Genomic DNA, 26,389 nt, shown 5'->3' with positions numbered 1-26,389 from the left:
TCTTCTTCTTCTTCTTCTTCTTCTTCTTCTTCTTCTTCTTCTTCTTCTTCTTCTTCTTCTTCTTCTTCTTCTTCTTCTTCTTCTTCTTCTTCTTCTTCTTCTTCTTCTTCTTCTTCTTCTTCTTCTTCTTCTTCTTCTTCTTCTTCTTCTTCTTCTTCTTCCTCACACCCCGTCTGATTGTCTGGCTGCTTGTCACTTTGATGTAGACTCATATACTCAGATGGTAAAAACTATGAAGAACACAATGATGGATTTTTTACTGAAACACAATAATAAACAAGAACACACATATCTGTGATTCCCAGTTTTTTTTTAAATGTGTTTGTTTTTTCAATTCTTTCTACTCCTGTGCATCAGATACATTACTGAGGTTTGGTGCATGCTTCTCCCAACATATGAAGTCTAAAGTCGTAGTCAGTTCTATGCAAGCATCATAGCAGACATTTAACATGTTGCAGTGGTCAGAAGAGTCTTCCCATCAGCTGCTGACGCTCAGAGAGAGAAAGAGTCTTTATCAGCCTGAGAGGATTAGTAGGAACTAGTTACGCCCATAATCACACACTCACTCACACTAACACGTTCTCTCACATGCACATTTGCTCTCAAGCATTCTGTTCACTTGCACATTCTCTTGAACACAGCGGCCAACACATGCTGACACACACACACACACACACACACACACACACACACACACACACACACACACACACACACACACACACACACACACACACACACACACACACACACACACACACACACACACACACACACACACACACACGAGAGGTTGGAGGCGGCCGCATGATGGTTGGAGGGAGATTTGAGAGGGCTTATCTGAGGCTGATGGAGCGGCAGACTGCAGCTGTGCTGAAATGATTTATATCAGCAGAAACACACACACACTTTTTTCCGAAAGCCCGTACCCACAGACGTGTGCATGTGTGTGAAACACAAGTGCATATTATTGCAGTGGAGTTGCACATGATACGAATACTTAGCTGTAAAATCAATTTGCACATTTGTCTGCGACGGATCGTAAAAGATGTAAGTAGATGATTACCTTTGTCGAGTCACAGTGCGGACAACAAGCAGTTACTGCTCTGCAGATGTTCACTGCGCAGGGTTAAGATAACACAGATTACAGTATTCTTAATATCTGCTGAGGATATGTTCAAGAATGCACTAAGAGAGAGAAAGTGAGTACACAACCTGACATTTAAGTATTACTAAGACGATACAAACTGGTAAATGATACGAATATCGCACCAAGACGTATGAACCATGAATGCCTGTTTGATGCGTTTACTCTTGGAAGAGGACACTTGAGTGCAGGGGTACTCAAATACAAATCTTAAAGGTCCAAAATAAATGTTTCAATAAGACAAAGGTCCGTTTATTACGGTCGTTCAAACTTTTAAACAATTGGACCGGAGTCCGTACTTTGAGGATGCCTGCTTGAGTGTATAGTTATCCAGTTAGACAGAGACGAATAAAGTATTTAGTGTAACTCGTTTCTTTGTATCTAGTTTTTAGCGTGGCTGCTCAAATGGTGGTTATTACCATCTCTGTAGTGGTGATGAAGAGGGCAGATTATTATTCACTCCTGCACCTGTCAGACCCTTTGAGAGCCAACCTGCCCAACCTACAGCGTTGTGTGTCTTCTTTGTGTTTGAAGTCGGGGATGGGGAAAAGAAGGGGAGGTAGACTGATGCTCACAGTTTCTGTCGATCATTAATATTTCACATTAATAATATGAAAGCTGCTTTGTCTCTTTTTCACCCGCTTGTCAAAACCCGTAATAATTTGCATGAACAAATCTGTATTAACAAACAAGGATCCAAACAATATAATACGTCCATTAAGATCACATGGATCTTAGCATGTGCTTTAACCAAAGCTATTGCGAAATCACCGCTGTAGCTCTTGCCACCATTGCTCACTAAGCACTGTGCATTAGCTTCGTTAGCAGCTTTCACAGAAGCCATATTTTCCACCACGGTTTCTAAAATCAGAAGAGAAGTGGTCCCTTGAGATGTTATAATTAGCATTCAGGTGCGAACAGTATCGACTGGATTTGACCCAATGTGGACACAAAGTATCTGGATACAGGCTGTCAGTCTGTCGTCCCGGCAGAAGAGACGGAGCCGGGCCGCAGGTCTCTGTGGTGACACTGTCAGCGCACTCAGATCTGTCACGTTCACAACACTTCCACACTTTCTCAGATACCCCCATCTCCTTCTGTGAGAGGCCTTTCACCAGCTCGCTCTCTGACAGAGACACTCGCAGTGTGGTCTTCTTCACTGCCGCCATAAGCCTCGACAGAAAACACAAAATATAAGCTCATACAGAAATGCTGCAAGTTGACCCGAACATTCTGATCGCATGATATCAATGTTTGCTACACCTTGCTCCTTGTGTTTGCCTTCATTGATTGTGTTTGCAGTACCTTGAGCTCTCACTCACTAAACAGACCTCAGAAGGTGTGTTTGGACAACATTTTGGAAAATGGAGGTTTCAAATGAATTCCTCTTTAATCATCACACGGGGAAACGCAGTCTCTGAATTTCACATTTCACAGACATGTTATTGTGGACAACATTAAATCCATCCAAGTGTAAACATCTGAGGAGCGATTCGTTAATCTTTCGGCGGGCGACACTTCCAAACATTATTTGCTGTATACTTTAAAAAAAGGGTTCCTTTTCAAAGTTATGAGTCCTTGGTTTAACAAGTATCCGATCTCCAACACATAGTCACACGCAGCAGAATTGTTTATCCTCCTTTTGTTGCTGTTCTTCGCTCTGTCGATATGATTGGACTCTGATGCAAAGACAATGTGCTTATTCTCCAGAGACCTTGATCTCAAATAAAAATGATATCACCCTAAACTAGAGAACTAGATAGCTATTGCAGTCAGTGTTTGTGCATCAATCAATCAATCAATCTATCAATCTATCTATCTATCTATCTATCTATCTATCTATCTATCTATCTATCTATCTATCTATCTATCTATCTATCTATCTATCCATCTATCCATCTATCCATCTATCCAGCTATCCATCTATCCATCTATCCATCTATCCATCTATCCATCTATCCATCTATCCATCTATCCATCTATCCATCTATCCATCTATCCATCTATCCATCTATCCATCTATCCATCTATCCATCCATCCATCCATCCATGTTTATTTATATAGCCCAATATCACAAATGTTACATTTGTCTCAGTGGTCTTCACAGTGTGTACAGAATATCAGTATGACAATACGACACCCTCTGTCCTTAGACCCTCTATCCTTAGACCCTCACATCGTACAAGGAAAAGCTTCCAGAGAAAACCCACAGTTTAAAGGGAACATGGGAGAAACCTCAGGGAGAGCAACAGAGGAGGGATCCCTCTCCCAGGACGGACAGACGTGCAATAGGTGCCGTGTGTAAATTGAAAAGATAATACATTTACAACATAGGTATTCCAAATGTTTGGAAATGCATGTGTGTGTAATAAGAAGATGAATCCACGAGGATGTCAGCAATCTTGTGGGAGCCTTCAGGGAAGTAGAAGAGTCAGGCAGGACCGCAGAGACTGGTTCAGCCACGACTCGAAGTCCAGGACTCAGATCCAGTGCTCAGGATAGAGGGTCCAAGACTCAGATCCAGTGCTCAGGATAGAGGATCCAGGACTCGGATCCAGTGCTCAGGATAGAGGATTCAGGACTCAGATCCAGTGCTCAGGATAGAGGGTCCAGGACTCAGATCCAGTGCTCAGGATAGAGGATCCAGGACTCAGATCCAGTGCTCAGGATAGAGGTTCCAGGACTCAGATCCAGTGCTCAGGATAGAGGATCCAGGACTCAGATCCAGTGCTCAGGATAGAGGATCCAGGACTCAGATCCAGTGCTCAGGATAGAGGATCCAGGACTCAGATCCAGTGCTCAGGATAGAGGATCCAGGACACACGACCACAGCAACAGGATCTCGACTCAGGATCCCGGCGTAGATATGGACACAAAAAAGAGATTTGGGGGAAGCTGGGTTAATCGGAACATGAGAGTACACAGGTACAGACAGACAGAAAGACGGAGTAAGGTGCCCCCCCCAACAGTCCAAGCCTATAGCAGCTAAACTAACGTGTCTACATACATGCACTCCCTTAGGATAGGTTGAGGGAAAGGGTAGCAAGTAAGAAGTGGGAAACAGAGGTGGAGACACACAGGGAGAGAGGTCCCCACTGGAACCTGAATTTGTCAGAGGTAGGAGTGGGTCAGTGACTACGCTCCACACTGCCCGGCCGGGCTAGGCCTCTCTGCAACCTGTTACCCTCTGATAACCTCGAGTGGTCAGAGAGGGGAAAGGTTTGGATAAAGTTTTAAATATAAGATCTAAGTTTTTAGGATTTAAGTGAACTAAAATGTATAGGTGAAGAGGTACAACGTATCTACGTCAATGCACTCTTATTAGATTATTTGATTTGATCACTATAAGCTTTATTCAAAACGGATAGGCTGTCTGCCGCCCGAACACAAACTGGAAGCTGGTAGCTTGATAAGAAAAGGCTCTGGCTCCCGTTGTACTTTTAGAGACTCTAGGAACAACCAGCAACCCTGCATTCCTGGAGCGCACTGCCCTCGGTCTGCATCATGTGCCGGTTCCTCAGTTGTTCAGCTGAGGGCAAAGATCTGCATCCAGCAGGCTCACGTACGTATGGAATGATGGAGTTACACGCTGCTGTGTGTGGTGGGCTCTCTTGGCACTTGTAAAGGTGAGTGTTAGATATATATATCTCTGAGTCCCGGAGCCCTACAGGGCAGCGCTCTCGGCAGTCGGCCGGGGTTTGGGTTACGCAGGGCTTAAAGTGTAAGTTAATGGAAAGTGTACAGTGGTACGGAGATGAGCTGATGCGATGCACTTTTCTATTTTCACTTCCCGAAACCCCCCCTCCGACCTCTCGGGGGGAGCAGGGTTTTCTGATGCCGTTAGCAGATGCATGAGCGTTATTGCGGAGAGGGGAATTGGACATTCTCCATATACTGCGCTATAAATATCCCCGTGACGTTTATTGTAGTCGCTAGGGTTCAGGTGCTAAAGCACTTGGATCTCACTCGATCCCTTTGTCTTTATTCATTGTTGTTGTCAAGGAGTCCAGTCACTAGTGACAAATTGTTATGTGAGTGTGGGAGTGTGGGAACAGAGATTCAGAAGAGACTCGAGTGGTTTTAATGCATGGGAATAATCAGAAATAGGATTGAAAAATGTTTCTACTTTCAGTTGATGTTATTATTACTTCTGTTCCTCGGCTGGATCCAGCATCCTCAGACACATCGCTCTGAACGGATGCTCTGACAGATCACTGATAATATGACATGTCTCACTTTACCACTAATCCCCCCCTGAAAATGAGATGAAGTCTTCTCCTAGCATTTCACTGGGTATGCACATATTCACTATATGTTCTTTTCCAAGAATATCCACCGGCAGATCATTCCCAAATTGAATGTGACTTCTGGCTGTGGTGAGGGACACTCTATATGAGCTGCACTATCGAGTGAGCGGACTGTGTGTGTCAGTATGTGTGTGTGTGCTGTGGGCGAGTGTGTGCACAATTAGAGAGGGACACAGAGAGGGAAGGTACACACACATAACTGAGTGGTTTCCTTGAAACTTACATGACTATATATATATATACATGACTATATATATATACACGATATAGTATAAATCAGAAATACTTTTGCCTGGAAATAGAATACATTTGTATCATCCGAAATTCACACTGAGTCCAGCCATACTGAGCTTGACCCATCCAGCTATTATATGTACAACGCTTGCTCAAGGGCAGCTCGACAGTCCCACGAGGCGAACTGACACCTCTTAAAGTACCAGTCCACACTTTACACATACTGGTTCAGGAACTTGAACCAGAAACCCTCCGGTTCCCAAGCCAAGTCCCTACAGATTGCGAGCACTATAAAACATATTAAATATAGAAGAGCACTTAAATATTTAAGAAGAGCACTCAGATAATGTCGACCTCCGCAAAGATCATTTCCATACCCAGAAAATGATTATGGTTTCCTGCCTGTGAATCAGATCCGCTCCCAAATGTAACGGTTTCCTTCCCGGACCGGGCTCCACCCTTCCAAAAGGTTATTGACAATTGACAGAAGTTTCTCGTAATCTTGGTGGTGAACGAACAACAAACAAACTTTACAAATGAAATCAACAGAAAATAGCTAACCCTAAAACACTTTTCATTAGTTCCACAGAGGTCTGTTGTCATAAGCTAGTTTTTTAATATATTTAGGGATTTAAAAATACTTTAAAGAATCTCTTCAAATGTGTATTTTGTCTCTGGAGATGAGATGGTCTTTCTTCTTATGCTTCAATGTTTGAGTCACATTCATAGCATCCTTGAGGAATACAGAACTGATGTTTTTCCAAAGTTCTGGAGATGTCCTTCTGGTGGATAAACATGACAGCTGAGTGTCACTGTGTGGACTGAATCCACACCACCGAACCTGTTTCATAGAGCCCTGCTAACATACAGGGCCCCTCTCCGCATTGCCTCACTGTATGGCTGAGGGTTCCCCGGAGACCGAGAGGGAGCATGAGCTGTGAGCAGGTTTTGTGTGGTCCGAACGTCTTACTGCTATTCCTCTCTTTCTCTCCTCTCAGATAACAATCCTTCCTCTCTCGTTAGAATAAGAGGAGAGTGGGGATCATCATTTTCATCATGTCCTCCCTGTTTTGTCATGTCCTCCCATTTCATTTCATGTTATCAAGACAAAACAGACGTGTTTGCAGTATTCGTCTTGTCAGATTGCATTTTCAAAGAGGAGGAGAAGTAGACACTTGATAGCAGGACTTCCTTTGGCTCCGCCGCCGTCCAGGTTTTTCCCGTAGCGAAAAAGAAGGAAACTCCCCGATTTAAAAGAAATCCTTTGATGACAGAGATGTACTCATAATAAGGAATGTGAGCGTCGGAGGCTCGCAGCAGCACATGTGCACCACCTGTTCTCTGTAACAGACCCAACCTGAAGTCACATCGTGTTTCCTCAAAGCCCCCTCTGTGTCAGAGCAGCAGACCCAGTGAAACACAATCACACCCGCACTGTCAAACACATTATATCTGTAGTCTTTCAGCCGTGATGCAGAGCTTTTCTGATTGGTGCTGACTGCTTGAAACAAAGGCAACATGATGCCAAGACTTCATTTGAATGCTGATATCTGTCGAGCACACAGTGGTACTGTAGCATCGCCTTCCTTAGATTCACTTTGAGTTTTCTGCGGCGGCTCATGCTAACAACCCAATTCATCTAATGCTCTTTGTAAGCACAACAAAGAAACACATCCATTTCTGAGCTGAGCTGTTGGGGAAGCCATTTTTAAAAGTTGTAATATACTGGCCATTTACTCACAGTGTGGTTGAAGCTTTTAGATGCCCATGTTGACATGTTGCAGTCATGATGACCGTAAGATGGACACGTAATTTTTTTAATGTATGGCATTACCAAATGTTCTTTCTATACTAAGCTTATATTTTTATTTTATATTAATATAACTGTATTGTTTTCTCCTTTCATATCTGGCAAATGGCGAGTTCTTTAAAGATGTAATAACTTTCACCATAGAGGAAAAAACTAAGGATTTATAATGCCTTAAAATTAAGCTGCATTTAAAAAATATATATATTCAAATTGAAAATAAATATTAAATGTGTCTGTGACTGGATCAAACACAGCCCGTTCACACAGCAGTTTTTATTTAGATAGTGGCTAAGTAGTCATCTAACAATAGCCAATCGATACCGACGTTGCGCTTTGGCCAATGGGTACTTATTGTACACTGAGAAGATGAGAGATGTACTAGTATGTGGTGACCATAGTCGTACATTATCGGTGAAAAAAACATGAATCCTTCAATGACATAACCAATCCGAGCTATACAACAAAAAACAGTCCTGCCCTCCTATTATGTTCCCTTTTCCCTTTTCTATTTTACAGTGTCAGCCAAATTCCTCAAAAGTCAATCACAGGTCATGTATCTGTTCTTGTTCTGCCTGATTTCATGTTATGGGTTAACGGGCATTTGTGTTAACAAGCCCCGCGCTGACTCAGCCAGCCGGCTCCGTGTCCCTCAGCTCTTGTCAACGGACTTTACAGACCCACAGAAACTGTTCTGTGTGGGGGTGTGGAGGGCAGATGTAGTGGTGGTGGCTTTAATGGGTGGAAGCAGCCCTTATATTCCTTCAAGGAAAATACTCCACCCCTCACCGCGTGACACCACATGTCTTCAAATAGTAGGTGTACGGTGTGGTTGCTAAAACAAGTATTGTAGATGTTCTCTTTGCTGCAGTTTAGATGGCACATTCACAATGGTGCTGTTACCATCATATGGGATGGTAATCATGTATCTACAATCATCAACACGACAGTCTAATTAATGTTTGTTTCTCCCTTTGTAGATGTTAATTATAAAGTGTTAACAAATTATCCAGCACTTTCAACTACTTACATTTTGTATCGAAAATATCTAAACAAAACTTGTCTTCTAACATCTTAACAATGGAAAGAGCTTAGGTTAAGGAGAATATACCTTATTTGTGACAAAGCAACACCTAAAGGCCGTCATTATTTATTATAAGGGGCTGTATATTTACTCTTAAGCTAATGTTGTTCAATTCTAGTTTGTCTACCATGTGTAGTAATTATAAGTAAATTAGGGCATGTCGACTCACATCAGCTACAAATACTGATAAATATCCTAATGTTTAATTTATCATTATAATAATAACACATGTTATGAAAAAGACAGGGGGCTGAAAGGGGCCATTTCTGTAAGTACTTTCGATAATACAGTTTGAGTATAAAGCTTTAATATGACTTCCTCCACCGCCACTCTTTGTAAGAAAAGCGATTAATGACTTTTGTTTTCCTCTCGCTCAAACAGAGAGCAGATATAATTTCATGAGGATTTCAGGACAGGAATATTGGACAGCCCCTTCACGGGTTTCCAAGCGAACCGGCCAAAATGTAACCGAGCCTCGTCTTCCCTGCCTGTTGTTTGGTTCACTCTGCGGAGCGAGCGCTCTCACAGCGGATGGATATAAACCTGCAAGCTGAGACGCTCCTTTTGTGAGTCATACTCCTTCACATTAGAATAAAGCAAGCGCCTTATAAATAGAAGAGAGATGTGAGTATTTATTCACCAACATGTTCTTGGCTGCGTATAATGGGGCTGCTCTCATGTTTCAAGTGTTTATGTGTAGACAAGTCTTCGCTTGGAAATATACAACACGAACTAAACTTAGATGGCATTTCTACATGTCTTTTGTTTTATCTTTTGATGAATGAGAAGCAGTGGCGCAGGTATAATTGAGTATCACCATGTGTGCAGTTACCTGTGTGTGTGGATGTTTTTTCTCATGAGTGATTGTTAGCTGGTGAGAAAGGGCCTCTGTGTGAGCATGTTCATGTGCGTGTCCGTAGTAAACTATGGGGGTTGCCGTGGGGTCGACTGGTTGTCTCCTCGAGAATGTATTTGCATCTGAAACTCCAAGGTCAGGACTAATGTTTTTCTCTCTGGCCGTGTCCCTGAGGGCGGCACAGAGATTAGCTTGTCGTATTTCACCTGTCAGACTTTTAAAAAGGACCAGTGAGGGCCGGGTCTCACGAGGTCGCAGCTGCCCATCCACTACCACTGTCACAGAAACACCAGGGGAAGGGCATTTTTGTACAAAGATTCACTTCAACACCATCTTATGAAACTTGATATTTGTCGATACGCCACAGAGAGACGTTTCGAGAAGGCCAATGCCATTTATTACTTTCTTGACCAACCAGTACGTTTTGTTCTGCATCAAAGACATTGACGTTCCCACAGGTTAATGTTAAGCACATTAAGTCATTCTTCTCTATTCATATTTACAAAAAATAATTTATTCAAACTTTAGACTTTAAACATATTTTGATATTAGTTTCCTTTTATTGAAAGGGATCATTAAAAAAGGTCTCTCTCTTTGTGTCAGATCATTTGCTCCAAAATATAGTGAAATATCACAGATGTGCAGAACCGGCAGCCCAAAACTGATAAGAGTAACGAGTGGCAGTGTTTTCTGATTAGCGAGGTAAAGGAGATGGAAGGTTGGACAAGGTGATGAGACAAAGTCTTTCTGAGATACTTTTGACTACTACTTGAGGGGTCGTTGAAATGACACATTAAGATAAAGAAGCGTACTGCAGTCACTGTTTGGGTAGATGGGGACAGAGAATGCTTCAGAATGGATGCTTACATACAGTATGACTTTTTGTATTTGCCTGTATTGATCGGACTGCTGACCCCATGATTTACAGATCAGCTCACTTTCCCCCGGAGCTACAGCCAGCCCAAATCAAGTCAGAAACTGATACTCAAGTTTTTTTTGTGTGCTACAACAATTTCATTGCACTGATTCTTCAACGCTTAGAGTCATGTAACACCTGGGGATGTTTTGTGGTTTCTAACCTATGGTGGGTTTACTTCTCACCTTCCTACAGTAGTGAATAGGTTTCATCGCTGTTGGGTTTGGTTACAGGTGACTAAGTGATGCTGGGTGTGGTCATAGGTGACAGCTTCAACTACGCTGCAACACTGCTCTACAGACTGCTGTTAAATCGTCCTTAAACTAGCAAGTTTGTTTTTGTCTCCAAACCTTCTGCCCCAATTTAGTCGAAGAGAGCAAACCATGAAACTTAACCACCTTTGTCAAACGTCTTTTTACCGCAAATTTAGTCGCCACATTCACATATCAAAGTTCTTGAATCTTTAACTCTGGTTTAAGAGAGACAAAGATACATGTTGGTATTTTGACTACCATCCAAACAAAAGTTAATATCAATAATCCAGTCCAGCAGGCTTTTCTTCTGCATCAACACAAACATTGAGAGGGCTAATGACCTTCCCCACAGTTCTTCTATAGAGATAGCGGAGAACTGGCAAGTCATTGAATGAAAAATCATGTCACTTTTGAAAATTGTAAATTTTTATTTTGTTTGTTGCTGTTTCAATTATTCCATGTTCCAATACCAAAAGTAGAGGCTTTTTTCTCATTTGATGGGGTGTGATTCAATTTGTTGCACATGATATGCATTTTGGACAAAGGTGCCTGACAACAGGAAGTTGAAGCGACCCGGTGAAGTGCAAATGACTTTATTCACTCCTCTCCCAGATGCTTGACACGATGATCCAGATGTGTGTGTCCTCCAGCTGTTTTTAAAAAAAACCTGAAGAATCAGTTAGTGACAAATGAAAGAAGAGGACGATGGAGGGAAGTGAGTAGTGGGAAGACGGAAAAAAGAGAGAGAGCGGAAACAACATTTAAAAGGAACCAGGTAATAATTTTAGATGTCTACCTGGGGAATCCTTCGTAACGACTTCCACAGATACGACATTCCACACAGTTTCACCCCTCCATCTTGTTGTTTCCCCCAACTCGACTACCACCCCCCAACCCCCACTCCTCTCCCAGTCCCTTCTCGCCCCCCCATGACGGGGATGATGTCAGATCCAGTATTTCACAGCCAGGAGCGGGCGATGACATGGACAATTTGGCCTGTGAGTTCTCTCCAGCCTTGGACATGGTGTTACAATTACACGCTCCACTGCAGGTCCGACATGCCAGGGATGGAGGGGTGATGGTGTGTGTGTGTGTGTGTGTGTGGGAGATGGGACCTTTTAAATAACTTTCATAGAGTACAGCTCTATCCTGCACACTCGTAAAACCGTATAACACTGATAGATATCCTGAGGTAGGAAGATTACAGGAAACATGCTCATTTTTCGTCCGCGGCACTGAAGTCCCGCTCTCCGCCCCCACTTCCTGTCTAAAGGGCCTCCATCACATGAGCACAGCGCAGAGGAAGGGCTTCTGGAGTGTGTTCAATACATCACTCATAACCTGCTACTAATCTGCTTTCCAAACAGAGAAACGTAGGCAAAATCCTTTTTCTTTGTTTTTTTTGTTTAGCTTTACAGCCAGTTTGGGTTTCATGGCCGCAGCAGGTGAAAACTTGAGCAGGTTTACAGTCACTCAGGAGAACTGAGAGCTGTGGAGCGGGGATGCTAAAACCCCCGGGTTGGCCTCCAGGAGGGGGCTGGAGGATGGAGGAGTTCCGCCTCTGGGCCAGAGGAACCCAGCAGAGATATCTGATATGGAACATCTAAGTGGGTTGAGGGAATCCGTCTTTCTGGATATAAAAAAAAGCCCGAGCAGGCAGGAAACTTACCCAAGCCTCAGGCAGTTCCTTGGGACATGTACATGAATGAAATGTTATCAGTAGCAGATTATTCAATGATGTCATTGCAATGAGACACAGAAGGGAATCCCACCAGAATTCACAAAGGAAACATCTTTCAAAAGTCTTGAAAAATAAATCTTTATATATCTTTATATCTACTAAATACTTGTTTTATATGATGCTAATAAGATAACCACATTTACAGTTTTTATTTTAAATCATAGGTTTATGCACTCTTAAGGGTAGGTAATATGGAGGATTTAAGCTCTGACGCTACTATCACTATTATTAACATAACAAAATAGTTCTGACGCCAAATTCTCATTCATTTTTTGTATTGTAAAGGGCATCAAAGACAGAAAGCAAAACTCGTTTTTGAAAAACTTGGCAAAAAAGTTATCATTGAGTGAATATTTTATTTCAGACATATTTATTTCCACATACAGCAGAACCAAAGACAGTTAGTGTGATGTGTTACAACAACAATAACACACCTTTAGTGTGAAATGGTGTTTGTTTAGGTTTCACAAAGGCTGCAGATTGACTTTGAGTCGACCCTGGCTGTCAGCAGACTGTATATAAGGAGGAAGTGTCGAGCAGGCTGTCATCATGGCAGGAAGTCTCCCCGACTCTCCTCCTCTGTAATGTTTGTTCTTTGTGATAACTGATTCAAACATAATTCAGCCCTTCACTGGTCATTTGTGTCACAATGTGGATTTTAACCATTAACATACAATTTAATTTGGCTTTAACGCACGACAGTCGTTCTTCTCTGACATCATTACCAAAAACAACAACAACGCACGTGCCTTGTTTGCTACCGTCGACATACTAACTAACCCCCCAGTGTCAGTAGCCTCTGAATCTCTATCCACCAGGGCGTGCAATGATTTTGCCTTTTTCACTGACAAAATTCAGAAAATCAGACGAGCAGTCAGTGCCTCTGCATCAGGAACAGTAAATGTGTTGTCTCTGTGTCCACCTAATATCAATTCAAGCACCATGACACAATTCCATCAGATTAATGATAAAAACCTAGAGGACATTATTCAACTTCTGAAGTCCTCCTCCTGCTGCCTTGATATTATTCCAACAGGATTTTTCAAAGATGTTTTTCGTTGCATGGCCTCAGATCTACTTCATATAGTAAACAAATCTCTTCACTCAGGTGTTTTTCCACAGGCCCTGAAAACTGCAGTCATTAAACCGCTCTTAAAAAAGAATAATCTAGATGCTTCAGTAATGAACAATTACAGGCCCATATCAAACCTGCCATTTCTAGGTAAAATCATTGAAAAAGTAGTTTTTCAACAGTTGAGTAATTTCTTGCATTTAAATAACTGTTTCGATGTGTTCCAGTCAGGCTTTCGTCCAAACCACAGCACTGAGACTGCTCTTGTAAAGGTCTTTAATGACATCCACTTAAACACAGACAGTGGCAGAACTTCAGTGTTAGTGTTATTAGATCTCAGTGCTGCGTTTGACACTGTTGACCACAGCATATTACTAGACCGACTGGAAAACTGGGTGGGACTTTCGGAAACAGTTATAAATTGGTTTGAATCCGCCTTAAAGGACAGAAACAACTTTGTTTCTATAGGTAAATACACATCTGAGTTGACAAATATGACATGTGGGGTACCTCAAGGCTCCGTCTTGGGGCCTCTTCTCTTTAACGTCTACATACTACCACTAGCTCAGATAATGAAGAACAACAAAATAAGTTACCATAGCTATGCGGATGGCACACAAATTTATGTAACAATTTCAACAGGAGACTATGCTCCAATTCAAACACTGAGTAAGTGCATTGAACAAATCAATGACTGGATGTGTCAGAACTTTCTCCAATTAAACAAAGATAAAACTGAGGTAATGGTTTTTGGAGCCAAGGCAGAATGTATAAAAGTTAGCGCTGAGCTTCAGCCTGCAATGTTCAAACCAACAGATAAAGCCAGAAATCTAGGTGTAGTCATGGACTCTGACCTGAGTTTCAACAGTCACATTAAAACAGTTACTAGATCAGCCTACTATCACCTAAAGAACATATCTAGGATTAAAAGACTAATGTCACAGCAGGATTTGGAAAAACTTGTCCATGCTTTTATCTTCAGTAGACTGGACTCCTGCAATGGTGTCTTCACAGGTCTCACTAAAACATCTATTAGGAAGCTGCAGCTGATTCAGAACGCCGCTGCTCGAGTCCTCACTAACACTAAGAAAGTGGATCACATCACCCCTGTTCTGAAGTCTTCACACTGGCTTCCTGTGTGTCAAAGAATAGATTTCAAAATATTGCTGCTGGTTTATAAAGCACTGAATGGTTTAGGCCCAAAATACATTTCTGACCTCCTGCTAAATGATGAACCATCCAGATCAGGTCTTCAGGGACTGGTCAGCTTTCTGTCCCCAGAGTCAGAACTAAACATGGAGAAGCAGCGTTCAGTTATTATGCTCCAAATATCTGGAACAAACTCCCAGAAAACTGCAGGTCCACTGCAACTCTGACTACTTTTAAATCCAGGCTGAAGACTTTTCTTTTTGTCGCTGCTTTTAATTGAAATATTCATATCTTAGACTGCACTGTAACTTTTATCCATGTACTTTTTCTTTTAATGTTTATTTTATTAGCTTTTCTTTTTAATGACTGATTTTAAATGCCATTTTCTTAATGTCTTTCATTTTTTGTAAAGCACTTTGAATTGCCTTGTGTTGAAAAGTGCTATATAAATAAACTTGCCTTGCCTTTACCTGAAAAATATATTAGCTGGTTCAGTTAATGGGGAAATTGAAAAGTCATTAAAAGTCCCATGTCATGGCCATTTCTACTGATCATAATTCCAATGTTGAGGTCTACTAAAATAGATTAATATTGTGCAATTTTCCAAACCCACATTGGTTTCTCAAACAGCATCTCTGTAAAGTATGTGTATTCACTCTCTGTCCTAAACGGCTTGTTGGAGCTCCTGCCCCCCCCCCCCCCCCCTCCCTGTGAGCCCAGTGTGCTCTGATTGGTCGGGACGTTGCGAGGCTCGCTGCTCAGTGAGGCGTTCTGGGGCAGCATAGACAGGTATTTTCTGTGTTCGAGTTTTACTCGCTACAGGGTGTACTTTGAGGGTTTGTGACTCTGCAGACCGTTTACATGCAGAAAAACCTTCATAACACACAAGGGGACGGGTGATAACCAGAAAAGCATGACATGAGACCTTTAAGTATTTTAAGTCTTTAGGGGTGTTTTCAGGAGAGTAAGGACCACAAGAGGTTCTCATGTCCGACCATGTTTTTATAAAATTCACGGCAGACTTTACATTTTTATTTAAACTGCTTTGATTTAGGTGAGTGACCAGAGAAGTATGCAAGTCAACGCAAGTACCATTCAATTCTAGCAGAGTTTACTATAATAGCATTGAATTATGAATTTTGATGCAGAAATATATCAGTAAATAGTAATGATAAAGGGACTGCATTTTACAACTCCCCACAGCACTTTATAAGTCAGCATTCAGCCGTTAACACACATTCATACAGAGGCACGGGCTACAATGAAAACGTGTTCATATTTGATGCATTTCCACCTTATCATAACAGAGAATACATATATCTGATTAGGTTAATTTACCTGTTCTCAAGCTTTTTTACGAAATGGATTCTTCTTAACATTTCCTAACCTTCATATCATTTATGTAAGGTGATTGAGAACCAATACCAATACCTATGTTGTTTTCATCAGTTTTAATTAGTTATTGAAAGCCCCCCAGTGAGAGGATCTCTGCTATTGTTACACCTCAGATTATGCGTCTAAATAACTCGACACCTCCGCAGCCTCTCTGTCTTTCTGCTGCCGATTGTCTCTCTTTTAAAACTGCCATATTAGTGGCTCCGCAGGCGTCCGTGTGGCCGGGGCCTCGTGTGAATTCCAGACACTATTGTGGAAGTGTCACATCCACGTAGGATACATCGGACCTATAACGGTGAATTATCCGGCTCGCAGGAATTGGCTGTCATACTTCATTCACAGGAATTCAGCAATGACAGCCCTCTCCCCATGGAGGAATAAACATGGAGTCCTCACTCACCACGTCTCTCTCCGCTCACACTTCTCCACCCGCAGCTCTGACACATCCGCTCTCCAACATACAGATATCTGTGCTGCGCAAGGTGTGTGCTGACAGGAGTCTCTTTGTGTTCGGATTAATCAGTACACGAAGCTAAATGTAGGTTTTGTATTGTCTCCTTTTTCACTTCAGTTTGAATGTAGATTTCTCACAGGTTAAAATGTACTTCTCATTTACTGTTTTAAAGAAATGAAAGATATTAGAGGCCAATCAATCGATCTTCAAAAGAAAAAATCAAACATCTTGCAACAAAGCCGTTCAGAAGTGAAGGTAACTGTAGCACACACACACACAGCCATACAATCACCCACAATGCCTTTGCCGAAAATCCCCATACTCTGTTTGATTCACAATCAACGTCGGGGTCAGCATCATTTCATGTTGAAATGTTTCCCATTTCCTTTTAATAATCAAAAATAATGAAGACCTCTTTTTAGATTGAAATGCAGTACACATGATACCATATCTAAACATATCTAAACTCTTTCCAGTTTGGAAGGTCACGTTTCTAAGAATCCACCGCCTAACTGAGACACTTGATGAATTGGCATGTTGACAGACAGTTTGGCTCAATCAGTGCCTTGTGGGTTTGATGCTGCATGTATATTCTGTATTTCCCTTAGTGTATAGCCCTTTATATAATAGTGTGTGTATCATCCAGACAGTATACTGTACATTTGCTTCGATTTTTTCCATTCTTAAACTGCATTACGCGTCTCCAGCTATGGTTACGGGTAGGTTAAGGGCTAGTTTTAGCGTTTGGGTGAGGTAAGTTGGCACTTAGATTGGTTGGGGCTAAATCGATTGTCTTTAGACTTTACAGATATTTGGTAATACACAGTACTGGACAACAGTATTGGACAAGTAATGACTGGATGATCCACTTGATGAAAAGACAGTGAATCACCAACGTTGTTGAAATTCGGCTTAGGAGGGACAAGATGAACGTTGGTAACAAATGTAAGGGGAATGCATTCAATAATTGTTGAGATATTTGACCCACAAGGGTGACTCTTCTTCGGTACTAGAGGAAAAGTCAGCAGATTACCAAAGTCATCAGGAAACATTGTCTTTATTTATCAAAGTCCGTAAAATATCTCATGGAAATCCATAGTAGTCAAAATATTTGATAGGATATGCCAAACTGCGGCCTGATGTTGGAACTAGAGAAAAGTAAAGTTATCATATAATTCACTGGGATTAAGTGGCTGGTGAACATACTTGTTTGTTTCATTCAGCCACTAGTTTAGATCTGGAGCTAACTGGTGGATCAAGCTTTAAGACAAGCCAGTAAAAAACAAACAATACTGTTCCTTTCATTGATTTCAACAAAGTACACTTCCTTGGACTGAAAGCCAGAGGGACAGGAAGTCCATTTGGAAAGTCATGGAGCAGCAGAAACACATGAACATGGAGAGATAGAGTTGTAAGGTTGTGCATCTCTTGAACCTGAACGGCAGGAGTCCATGTGCTGCTGATTTGATGTACGAGGCTCCCTCTGTCTGCCCATGCCAGCTCTACAGGAGGCACTTTCACCTCTCTCTGCAGGAAACCCCAGATTTATGGAGCTGAAACTGAACGCCTGTATATATGCTTTCCCAACTATTCTCTTCTTCCACATCTCGTTGTATTCGTTATGTCAATCCGATCTTAAAAGGTAAACAGGAACATGTCGAAATGTAACGTTTTAAAAGTGTCATTTATCCAACACAACAGGTTATTTTTCAGATTTTAGACACACACGTTTTCATACAAAGTAAATCACACGTGCACACACTCTTCTTCACAGCAAGTTTTCCTCCTCCTGTTTCCTCTGTCTTCCAGTCTGCCTGCCTCCCGCTGTTTAGTCGTAAACTCAGGTAATACGTTTAGCATGCTGCGCCATCGTCTCACTGCCGCTGCTCAAGGCCGCTCGCTGTTATCATATCAGCACATCCAGGCCATACCAGGATATCTAACGCTGATATAACGCATCTGCACCGAAACGCAAAGCCAGGTGGTTTCTTATTTCATTACTGACTTTTATTATAGCATTTTATTTTATATCTCATGTGGTTTATTCTTTCTCGAATTGTCTGTGACTTAAAATACCTAGTGTGCACACATACAGCACATACATGAACCTGTTTTTCATGAGGCACAATGAATCCTATCAGTTTACTGAATCCAATACAATTTGAATTAATGTCACACTGAATAATTATATGTATCCTCTACGCAACATGTAAACTATTCACTGACCAGCTGGTCCTCAATACACTCTGGCTAAAGACCTGGTGATATCACGCCGTACAGGTGGGTACATCGACAGCTACAAGTACATATACATACGGTTATTTGGAGTTACTCACAGCATACATTCTGTGCCTTTTTATAAATATATGTTGACCTTTATACTGTAATATATACTTTATACTGTACATTTTAGTTAAAGATGTCAAAATATAGCTGCTCATATTATTGTCGAAAGCCGACCTTTCAACATGTCAAAGAAACCAGCATTAAAGTAGCTTTAATAACAGTAGTTTATTTAACATTTTAATTCCTTGCCCTCCCTATTACTGAAAAAGCACATTTAACCCTTGTATTGTCTTTGTTCCCCCCCCCCTTACTTTGGTGTTCGTGGTCAAATTTGACCAGTCCTGTTTTAACTGATATTACCTTAACACAAAAAACATTAATCATCACCATTTCATTTAACACCCTTTCAAACTGTACATATTGTATCAGACTACTGGTGTACATGAACAACTGCAGTAAATATACAAAGAACAGACACTGAACATGTATTGCGTGTGCCAGGTGTGATCCATGTGGGGGGATGGGCACATAAGAGCGGGAAATGTGTCAAATTGCAGAGGACGAGAGTAGTTCTACTGGACTCTGGTTAATTTCCTCACCGTTATTTAAGTTTTCTTTATTCGTAGGTCAGCCTGTTAAGCTGGCAAACCTACATGTATACACCCCAGGATGGCTATATTCTGACTTTCTAGTGTTGTGCTTTGTTTCAGCCCGTTTGATACAGTGTAGGCTAACTTAGCCAGAACATCTCAAGTTCTTTGAGGTTTAACTCCAATGAGATTTTCTGCCTCCCAAAAATCTCTGCCTGCGAAAGATTGGTCCGAAGTTCCAATCTGTGCATAAATGAAATCCAATCTGCTCCATACATGCATGCACAGGCCAGCTGCAGTCAGGGACAGTCGGGCCGACAAATAGACTTCCCAGTAAACTGAACTCTCCGGCTGAAAGCCCCAGAGAATACATCTCATAGAAAATATAATGCTCATACACAGGAGAGCAATCAAAAAGTGGGCCTCCTTCCTCCCGCCTCTCTCTCCTTCTTTCTTCCTCAGCTCTTATCATTTCCTCGCCAAACCCCGCTGGATGCTGGGCTGCCATAGATCAAATCCTGCATGACTCTGGGAAGCGGTTCAGTTGCAGATTCGCCGTCTCTACAGCAAATAATGATCTGATTAGGTTTTGAGTGTAGTATGAGACCCGTGCAAAACCCTCTCCATGTGGCGTGTGTGAAAGTGACCCATACGTGCGGGTTGGCTTACAGCGAGCCGGTCTGCTCGACAATGCCAAATGTTTCTTCTGAAACTCTCTATTTTCCATCTCACACACATTTTCCTGTAAAGACACACAGGTATCAGGCAGCGTATGAACCGTGTTTACATTTGTAATATTTTAACAATTCTTGGAGTATTTTTACATGGAAAAAAAGATGTAGGACAACAGACATCTCATTAAGTATTAGAAAGATTAATGATGATTTAGCCTATTCTTTGTTGATCTCATTGTTTATTTCCTCGTGAATATCATACCAGTATATGAGTCATACCTTCCTTGACTAGAGATTTCTTGAAAAAATATTCGTTTTCTTTATAGTAGTGGCTTTGAAGTACAAGAACATTTTGAATTTTTGTAAATGGTTCTGTTATTCAAAATAACCAAATGCTTGAAACTACCTTTCCGCTTTGTACTACGGAAAGATTAAAAGATGCCCCAAATAGAAAGGTTTGCTGGTGAAAAAACCCTCACGAGGATTCTCAGCGTCTTCTCCCCATTCATCAACCTTCACCTCCGGTGCACATCGGAGGGGTGTGGGGCCTTTGTGGCCCAGTGGGGTCAGAGATATACGGCCATGTGCATCCAGAGAGGCAGGCCGCTTCCTCCTCTTACATTTACACTGGCCCTGCGGGGCCTGGGGCCAACTGGGAGCTCTCTGGAGATCTCACACAAGTGTTTGAGGAGGGAATACAATCCGGGGAGCTTTTGTTTTGTCATATACACCGCTAACTATTGTTCTATAAACCTTTAAAGAAATACAAAGTTTATTACAACCCTAATAAATCCAGCCCTAGAAGGTACACCGCGGCTCAAACTATTACTTCTTTGTCCTCTGTGGACATATTAGTTTTGATAGCAGTAACAAATATTCAGGTTTTCTTGACTGTTTTCCATTTGAAAGATGTTTAAATATAATTTAGCGACAGTTTATAATAAACAATGAAAAACATTTAGGAGGCGTGTGGTGCAGTGGGTTGTTCGCTGGTGTTCGGATCAGGGGAGCACAGGTTCAAACCCCACTGCAGTCAGCATGTCGTTGTGTCCCTGTAAGTCGCTTTGGATAAAAGCGTCTAACAAGTGACATGTAATGTAATTATCAAATTTTTTTTATTTTAAATTTAAATCAGGATCTGGTTATATTGGCATTGCTCTCGTTCATTTCATTAATGAATAACAAAGACGCTTAACTCTTTTATTGTTACTAGCTTATTTGATACTAATTAGGTGCAGAGTAATAAAGACAATTCAGAAATGTTTAAAAAACATGGAAAATAGTTATTCGATACAGTCACTTTCCTGAAATGGTACCAGGCAATCGAGCACCAGCTAGAGTTTGAAGCTCAAGAGCAAATGAGAGAAATTATAACATAATACATTGAAAGGCATTTTGACTTATTTTTTAAAAGACATTAAACTCTTAACACTCCACATACAGACTTTTCCCTCCACAAACCATTTATCCCAAATTGTTTACTATTCATTTTTTTCCTGAAGCTTATAAAATGCAAATGCCTATTACTTTTTCTATATTTATTTTAAATACTAACAAGACCTAATAAATGCTCTAAAGATGGTTCATCCTCCCAACTATTCAAGACTGATATACAATTTGAGCTGTAGTAACACATGATTGACGCATAGGCCCTTGGGCCCCATTGTGAATTTCAGCTAATAATGCCTTCCTAGTTCTTGAGCCTTTTGTAAAACACAGCTGCAACAGAAAGGCTAACGAGGCAAGCAAAGGCAAGGACACCAACAGCCACACCAAGCCCAAGGTTCGCAGACTCGTCTTTTTCTTCTTTGGCGATAAGGGGCTTGTCTTTGGACTCGTTGCTGTCACCTTTGGTTATGATCTCCGAAGAAGAGATGGTGTAAGACTTAGTCATACCCGGTTCAGCTGTATCCAGGGCGTTCCTCTTCCTTCTGTGGTTGCACTGCAAGAAGCTGCTGCAAGCGCTTTTTTCACACAGCCGGATGATGCAGTGGAGGTAGTAGGTGGACACTGTCTCGTTCTGTTGCTCGATGAAGCGGAAGGCTGGGAAGCGAAACCGGGAACTCTGGCTTTCCCCGTTCTCCATCATGGTGGTGAACTTATCCTTTGAACAGGGGACAAACAGGTTGAATAATAAGCCGGAGTTTGAAGGCAGGCGGGAGATAGAGGCATAGCACTGGTCCAGCAGGACGTGGTACTGCCCTGTCAAGTTGGTCGCTTTGACTTCGACAAACACGCTGGTCCGCAGTTCAAGCCCCAGCTCAGGCATGACCAACGGTTGAGTGAAATTGGTATCGCTGAACAGCTCCATGCTCAATGTGCTGATGAAACTCCCATTGTTGTCTTTAATTGCAATGGAGGAGGCCGACACATCTATCTGGGTTTCATTCATCAGGTATTCTAATGGATAGGCGCAGGAGTAGAAGTACTTTAGCTCAGCGTTGTACGTGATCATGCCATTTGTTGGATCGGCGCTGCGAACCACGCCGCTGATGTTGACCGTCTGGATGTTGGAGAAGTCGGAGAATACACCGGTCCCTGCAGCACTGGTAGTCTTGAATATGCTTCCGCAAGCATGGGTCATATCTATAGGGAAGCTGAAGCGGGCCACAGGTGGAGTCACAGAATCATCTAGGGTTGCTCTGCAGACCGTGTCCAACATCTGGTTCAGGATCAGAAGAGTCTCGTTGTATCCAGTGTACAGGACGGGGCAGATTTCAATCGCCAGGTCAATGGAGGAAGTACCGCACTGCACTGCGATGTCAGTGATTTGTGGCCGTCTTGCTTCTGTCCCGCACTCACCTACCGACAGCTGACTGCTTCTGCCTATAATGGAGAGTAAAAGGAAAATAATCTTCATTATTCTTCTCGAGATTTGCCTTGTATTGGTTAATCCTTCGACTGAAATGTTGACTGCCGCTGAAGGCTGGTAGACCTTCCCAGTCTGTTCAAAAGTCTTTGGGTTGTTCTTTATAGGAACGTATGTCCTCTGGGATTGGCCAACAACAAGGTCAAGCAACTTGCCATTTGTGAACAACTGTATTGTATTAAGTAGGAGAACTGTGGTCTGAATCGTATCTTGAGGGCAACAACTGAAACCTGAAGCATCGTGCTGTCATGAAATACAGAGTCCATGACCTTGTTCCTTTGTTATATATGCCTTTAAAATATAGGTTTCCATGCTCTTAATGAAGCAAGTGAACATAACACTGCATGAGAAGAATCCCTGAGTGACATACAATGCTTCTATCCAGTTCGAGCCCCAGTAGCTCCTCTTATGGATGAGTCTAGATCTTGAAGAGCAGGCAGTGATGGTTATTCAATCACTGTATATATCCGGACACTTCACTTACATTAATATAAACGTCTGTGATATCTAATGACAAGAGATCACAAGAAGTGGTTGTGAGACGCTGAAGGGACAGGAAATAAACCAAAACTAACACTTTCAGATTTGTATTTCTCTTTGATAAACAGTTACCAGACTTTACTTCAAATGAAACGTACAATGTACTTCAATATTAATGTCAATCAGTCTTTGTTTGGACTTACCACAATTAATTCTCAGATATTTGTGAATTCTTCTCAATCTCTTAAAACAGAATGAACATGCTTTTATTTCCGGGGGTCATCTGCCCAAGCCAACCCGTTTGTTTTGGTTAACAACGTCTTTTTACTCTACTCTATTTACTTGTTGATTACTACAGACACAACTATGTTGTAGCCTTATTCATTTGCTTTGCAGTTAAATGGAAACACAGCTTACTCTCTCTTACTTTCTTTCTTTCTCACACATGTCCTGTCATTCCCATCGTTGTTCTTTATTAATGACACCTCTCGTGGCCGCGGCGACGACATCAGGCAGGAAGTGAGAGGAAGGACGACAAACACACGCTGTCAAAGTCCTGCTGTGAATTTATTGACGTACCGTGGCTGGTGTTTGGGGGGTGGTGGGGTCAGGAGGGGGGCCAGGGAGGGTCACCTGCTCTCCTGCTCGCTCACCTCCGCTCCTGGCTGCGTGATTAATGGTCACAGCCTTCGAATCTGCCGGAGGGTCTGCGGTGTTGAGGAGTCGCAGACGCGGAAACACGAAATACGAGGTGGGAATTCTGTTTGGAAGAAAAATACAACCCTCTGTCGCTCTTTTATTGCTCAGGTCTTGACCGAATGGCTCTCTGTTATGATTGGGCCTTCTGGGGTATTTTGTCTAGCAGCGAGCAGCAGCGAGGTGCTGATAGCTTCTGAGACAGAGGAAGTGAAGTGATGTGATGTTCTATCAGCAGGACTGTACGGAGAACACAAGCTGAGTGTTAATCTGTTGCTCCGACCAGAGCAGAGCTTGTTTTGTTTTGAGTTATAGTCAGAGCTGTTACAGGATACAAGCCACAGCCTTCCCCAGTCGGGAAGAAGTAATAGTAGAACTACTATTTTGTAGAAAGACTACCTAAAAGTATTAGTACACATTTTTCTTTTTTTTGTTAGTGTATATATATTGTGGGTATATGATATAACAAAATATCATTATCAATAAGTGTTCCTTGCTTTTATGTTTAAAATAACATTATAACCTTAAAATGTGTCCTAATAATGGAAAATACAAGAAAGTAAAAACTTGAGACTTTTTTGCCCTTAGGCCTTAAATTCATAAAATCTCTAGTACGTCAAATCTCGGAGCAATAAAGTCAAACTCCAGATTCAAATCCTCATTTCTGCTGACAGTGCACAGCTCTGGTAATTTTTAATACAACAAATAGGAATTTAACTTCAATTTGGTAGAAGTCAAACTGAACTCAAATCTATTATTCCAGGATACAGGAAGTGCCAAATACAAGTCTGCATTTACAGTACTAAAAAGTAAAATCTCTGGTAGAGATTTTGTGTGTAATACAAAGACAGTAGGCGCTTTCACACCGGAGTACTTTTCCCAGGAATAGTTCTTGGGATTTTGCATTCACACCAAAAAGATCTGGAATTAGATCTTAGTTTTTGCGAACCTTTTCAAAGGTTCCAATTTCTGATTGGCGAATTGCAAACCAGGCCCGGCAAACCAGGCCCGGCAAAATTCTGAAAAGTTTTGTGAAGCCACCATTTATTTGCTCGCATTAGCATTATTAGCATTATTAGCATTAGCCCCGCGCACCAACGGAGAGAGACTAACTTATGGCAACAAGACTAAATCAAATGTAGAAGCGGTGGAGTGATAAGGAGGTGTCGGCGCTTCTGGCGATTTACCCAGGACTTCGGGTGGCAGTATACGCCGTGAAGTTGTTTGCGGCCTGCCAGTGAAGAAGAAGAAGAAGAAGAAGAAGAAGAAGAAGAAGAAGAAGAAGAAGAAGAAGAAGAAGAAGAAGAAGAAGAAGAAGAAGAAGAAGAAGAAACGGCTTAATTTGCGTAGTCCTCCCTCAGGGACTTATTCCGGTGTGAACGCGATTTACTAGGACAGTTCCGGGACTAAAGCGTTTGGTGGGACTAAGTACTGGGAAGCAAGTACGGCAAAGTACTTTGCGTGAAAGCGGCTGATGCACATTTGAGTTCTCCCAGTGTATGTCCCTGTGCTAATTGAAAGCTCGTCTGTTTCATACCTCTTGCTGCCATTTCCTCCTCTGCCGCCTGGCTGCTGTTTTGCCATTATAGCAGCCGCTGACCTGGTTCACACCAGATGATATATCACCCTGTAAAGAGAGCCGCCATAGAAGCACACAATTGTTATGCAAAGGAAATGAAGTGTCACTTATGAAATATGTTAATGCTCCAAGGAACAACAAGCCGCATGTTTAATAGCTAAAATACAGAAATGTTGAAAAGTTAAATATAAGTATAAAAATAAACAATGGTTGTGTGATGGGACCCATTCTGATTGCAGTACTGTGTGATGCACCTGCAGAGGAACGTTTGCATTAACACCAGTTTAGGGTGTAGACCAGGGGTGTCAAACTCAAGGCCCGGGGGCCAATTCCGGCCCGTGACTTCATTTAATGTGGCCCCACAAGAGCCTGCAAAGAATATAATATGTTTACTATACGGTTACATGCTACTTTACAGAAGCACGTTGCCCATAAACTACATGTCCCACAATGCATCTCAAGTTTGACTTTTCTTCTCAGAATCTGACTTTTTTTTCAAAATGTCACTTATTTTATTTTGACTTTTTTTCCAGAATTTGGCTTTTCTTTTTAAATCATTTTGTGACATTCTCACAGAAGAGACTTAAGTTATTACCCTATCCGATAATAATCCAATGCAGACGGCAATAATGTAATATAATAATATTTATATATGTATTTTTTGTATGTATATAAAACCGGCCCTTTGAGTGCGACCATGATGCTGATGTGGCCCGAGATGAAATTGAGTTTGACACCCCTGGTGTAGACTATGCAGAAATTACACATTTTAGAGCTAAATTCAAGTTTATTTTCAAA

The 26,389-nt window shown here is 41.8% G+C and overlaps 1 protein-coding gene across 1 annotated transcript; it reads right to left on the bottom strand.

The window, feature by feature from the left end:
- Positions 1 to 21,657: 21,657 nt before the first annotated feature.
- On the bottom strand, positions 21,658 to 22,827 carry LOC117466389 (zona pellucida-like domain-containing protein 1). Its single transcript, XM_034109596.1, has one exon. The coding sequence runs from the start codon at positions 22,825 to 22,827 to the stop codon at positions 21,658 to 21,660; it is 1,170 nt and encodes a 389-aa protein (XP_033965487.1).
- Between the last annotated feature and the right edge of the window lie 3,562 nt (positions 22,828 to 26,389).

This window comes from Pseudochaenichthys georgianus, chromosome 21 (genome assembly GCF_902827115.2).
Source record: "Pseudochaenichthys georgianus chromosome 21, fPseGeo1.2, whole genome shotgun sequence".
Lineage (NCBI taxonomy): Eukaryota > Metazoa > Chordata > Actinopteri > Perciformes > Channichthyidae > Pseudochaenichthys > Pseudochaenichthys georgianus.
Note: the sequence above shows the minus strand (reverse complement) of the source record. Positions and strands in the feature narration are given on the sequence as shown.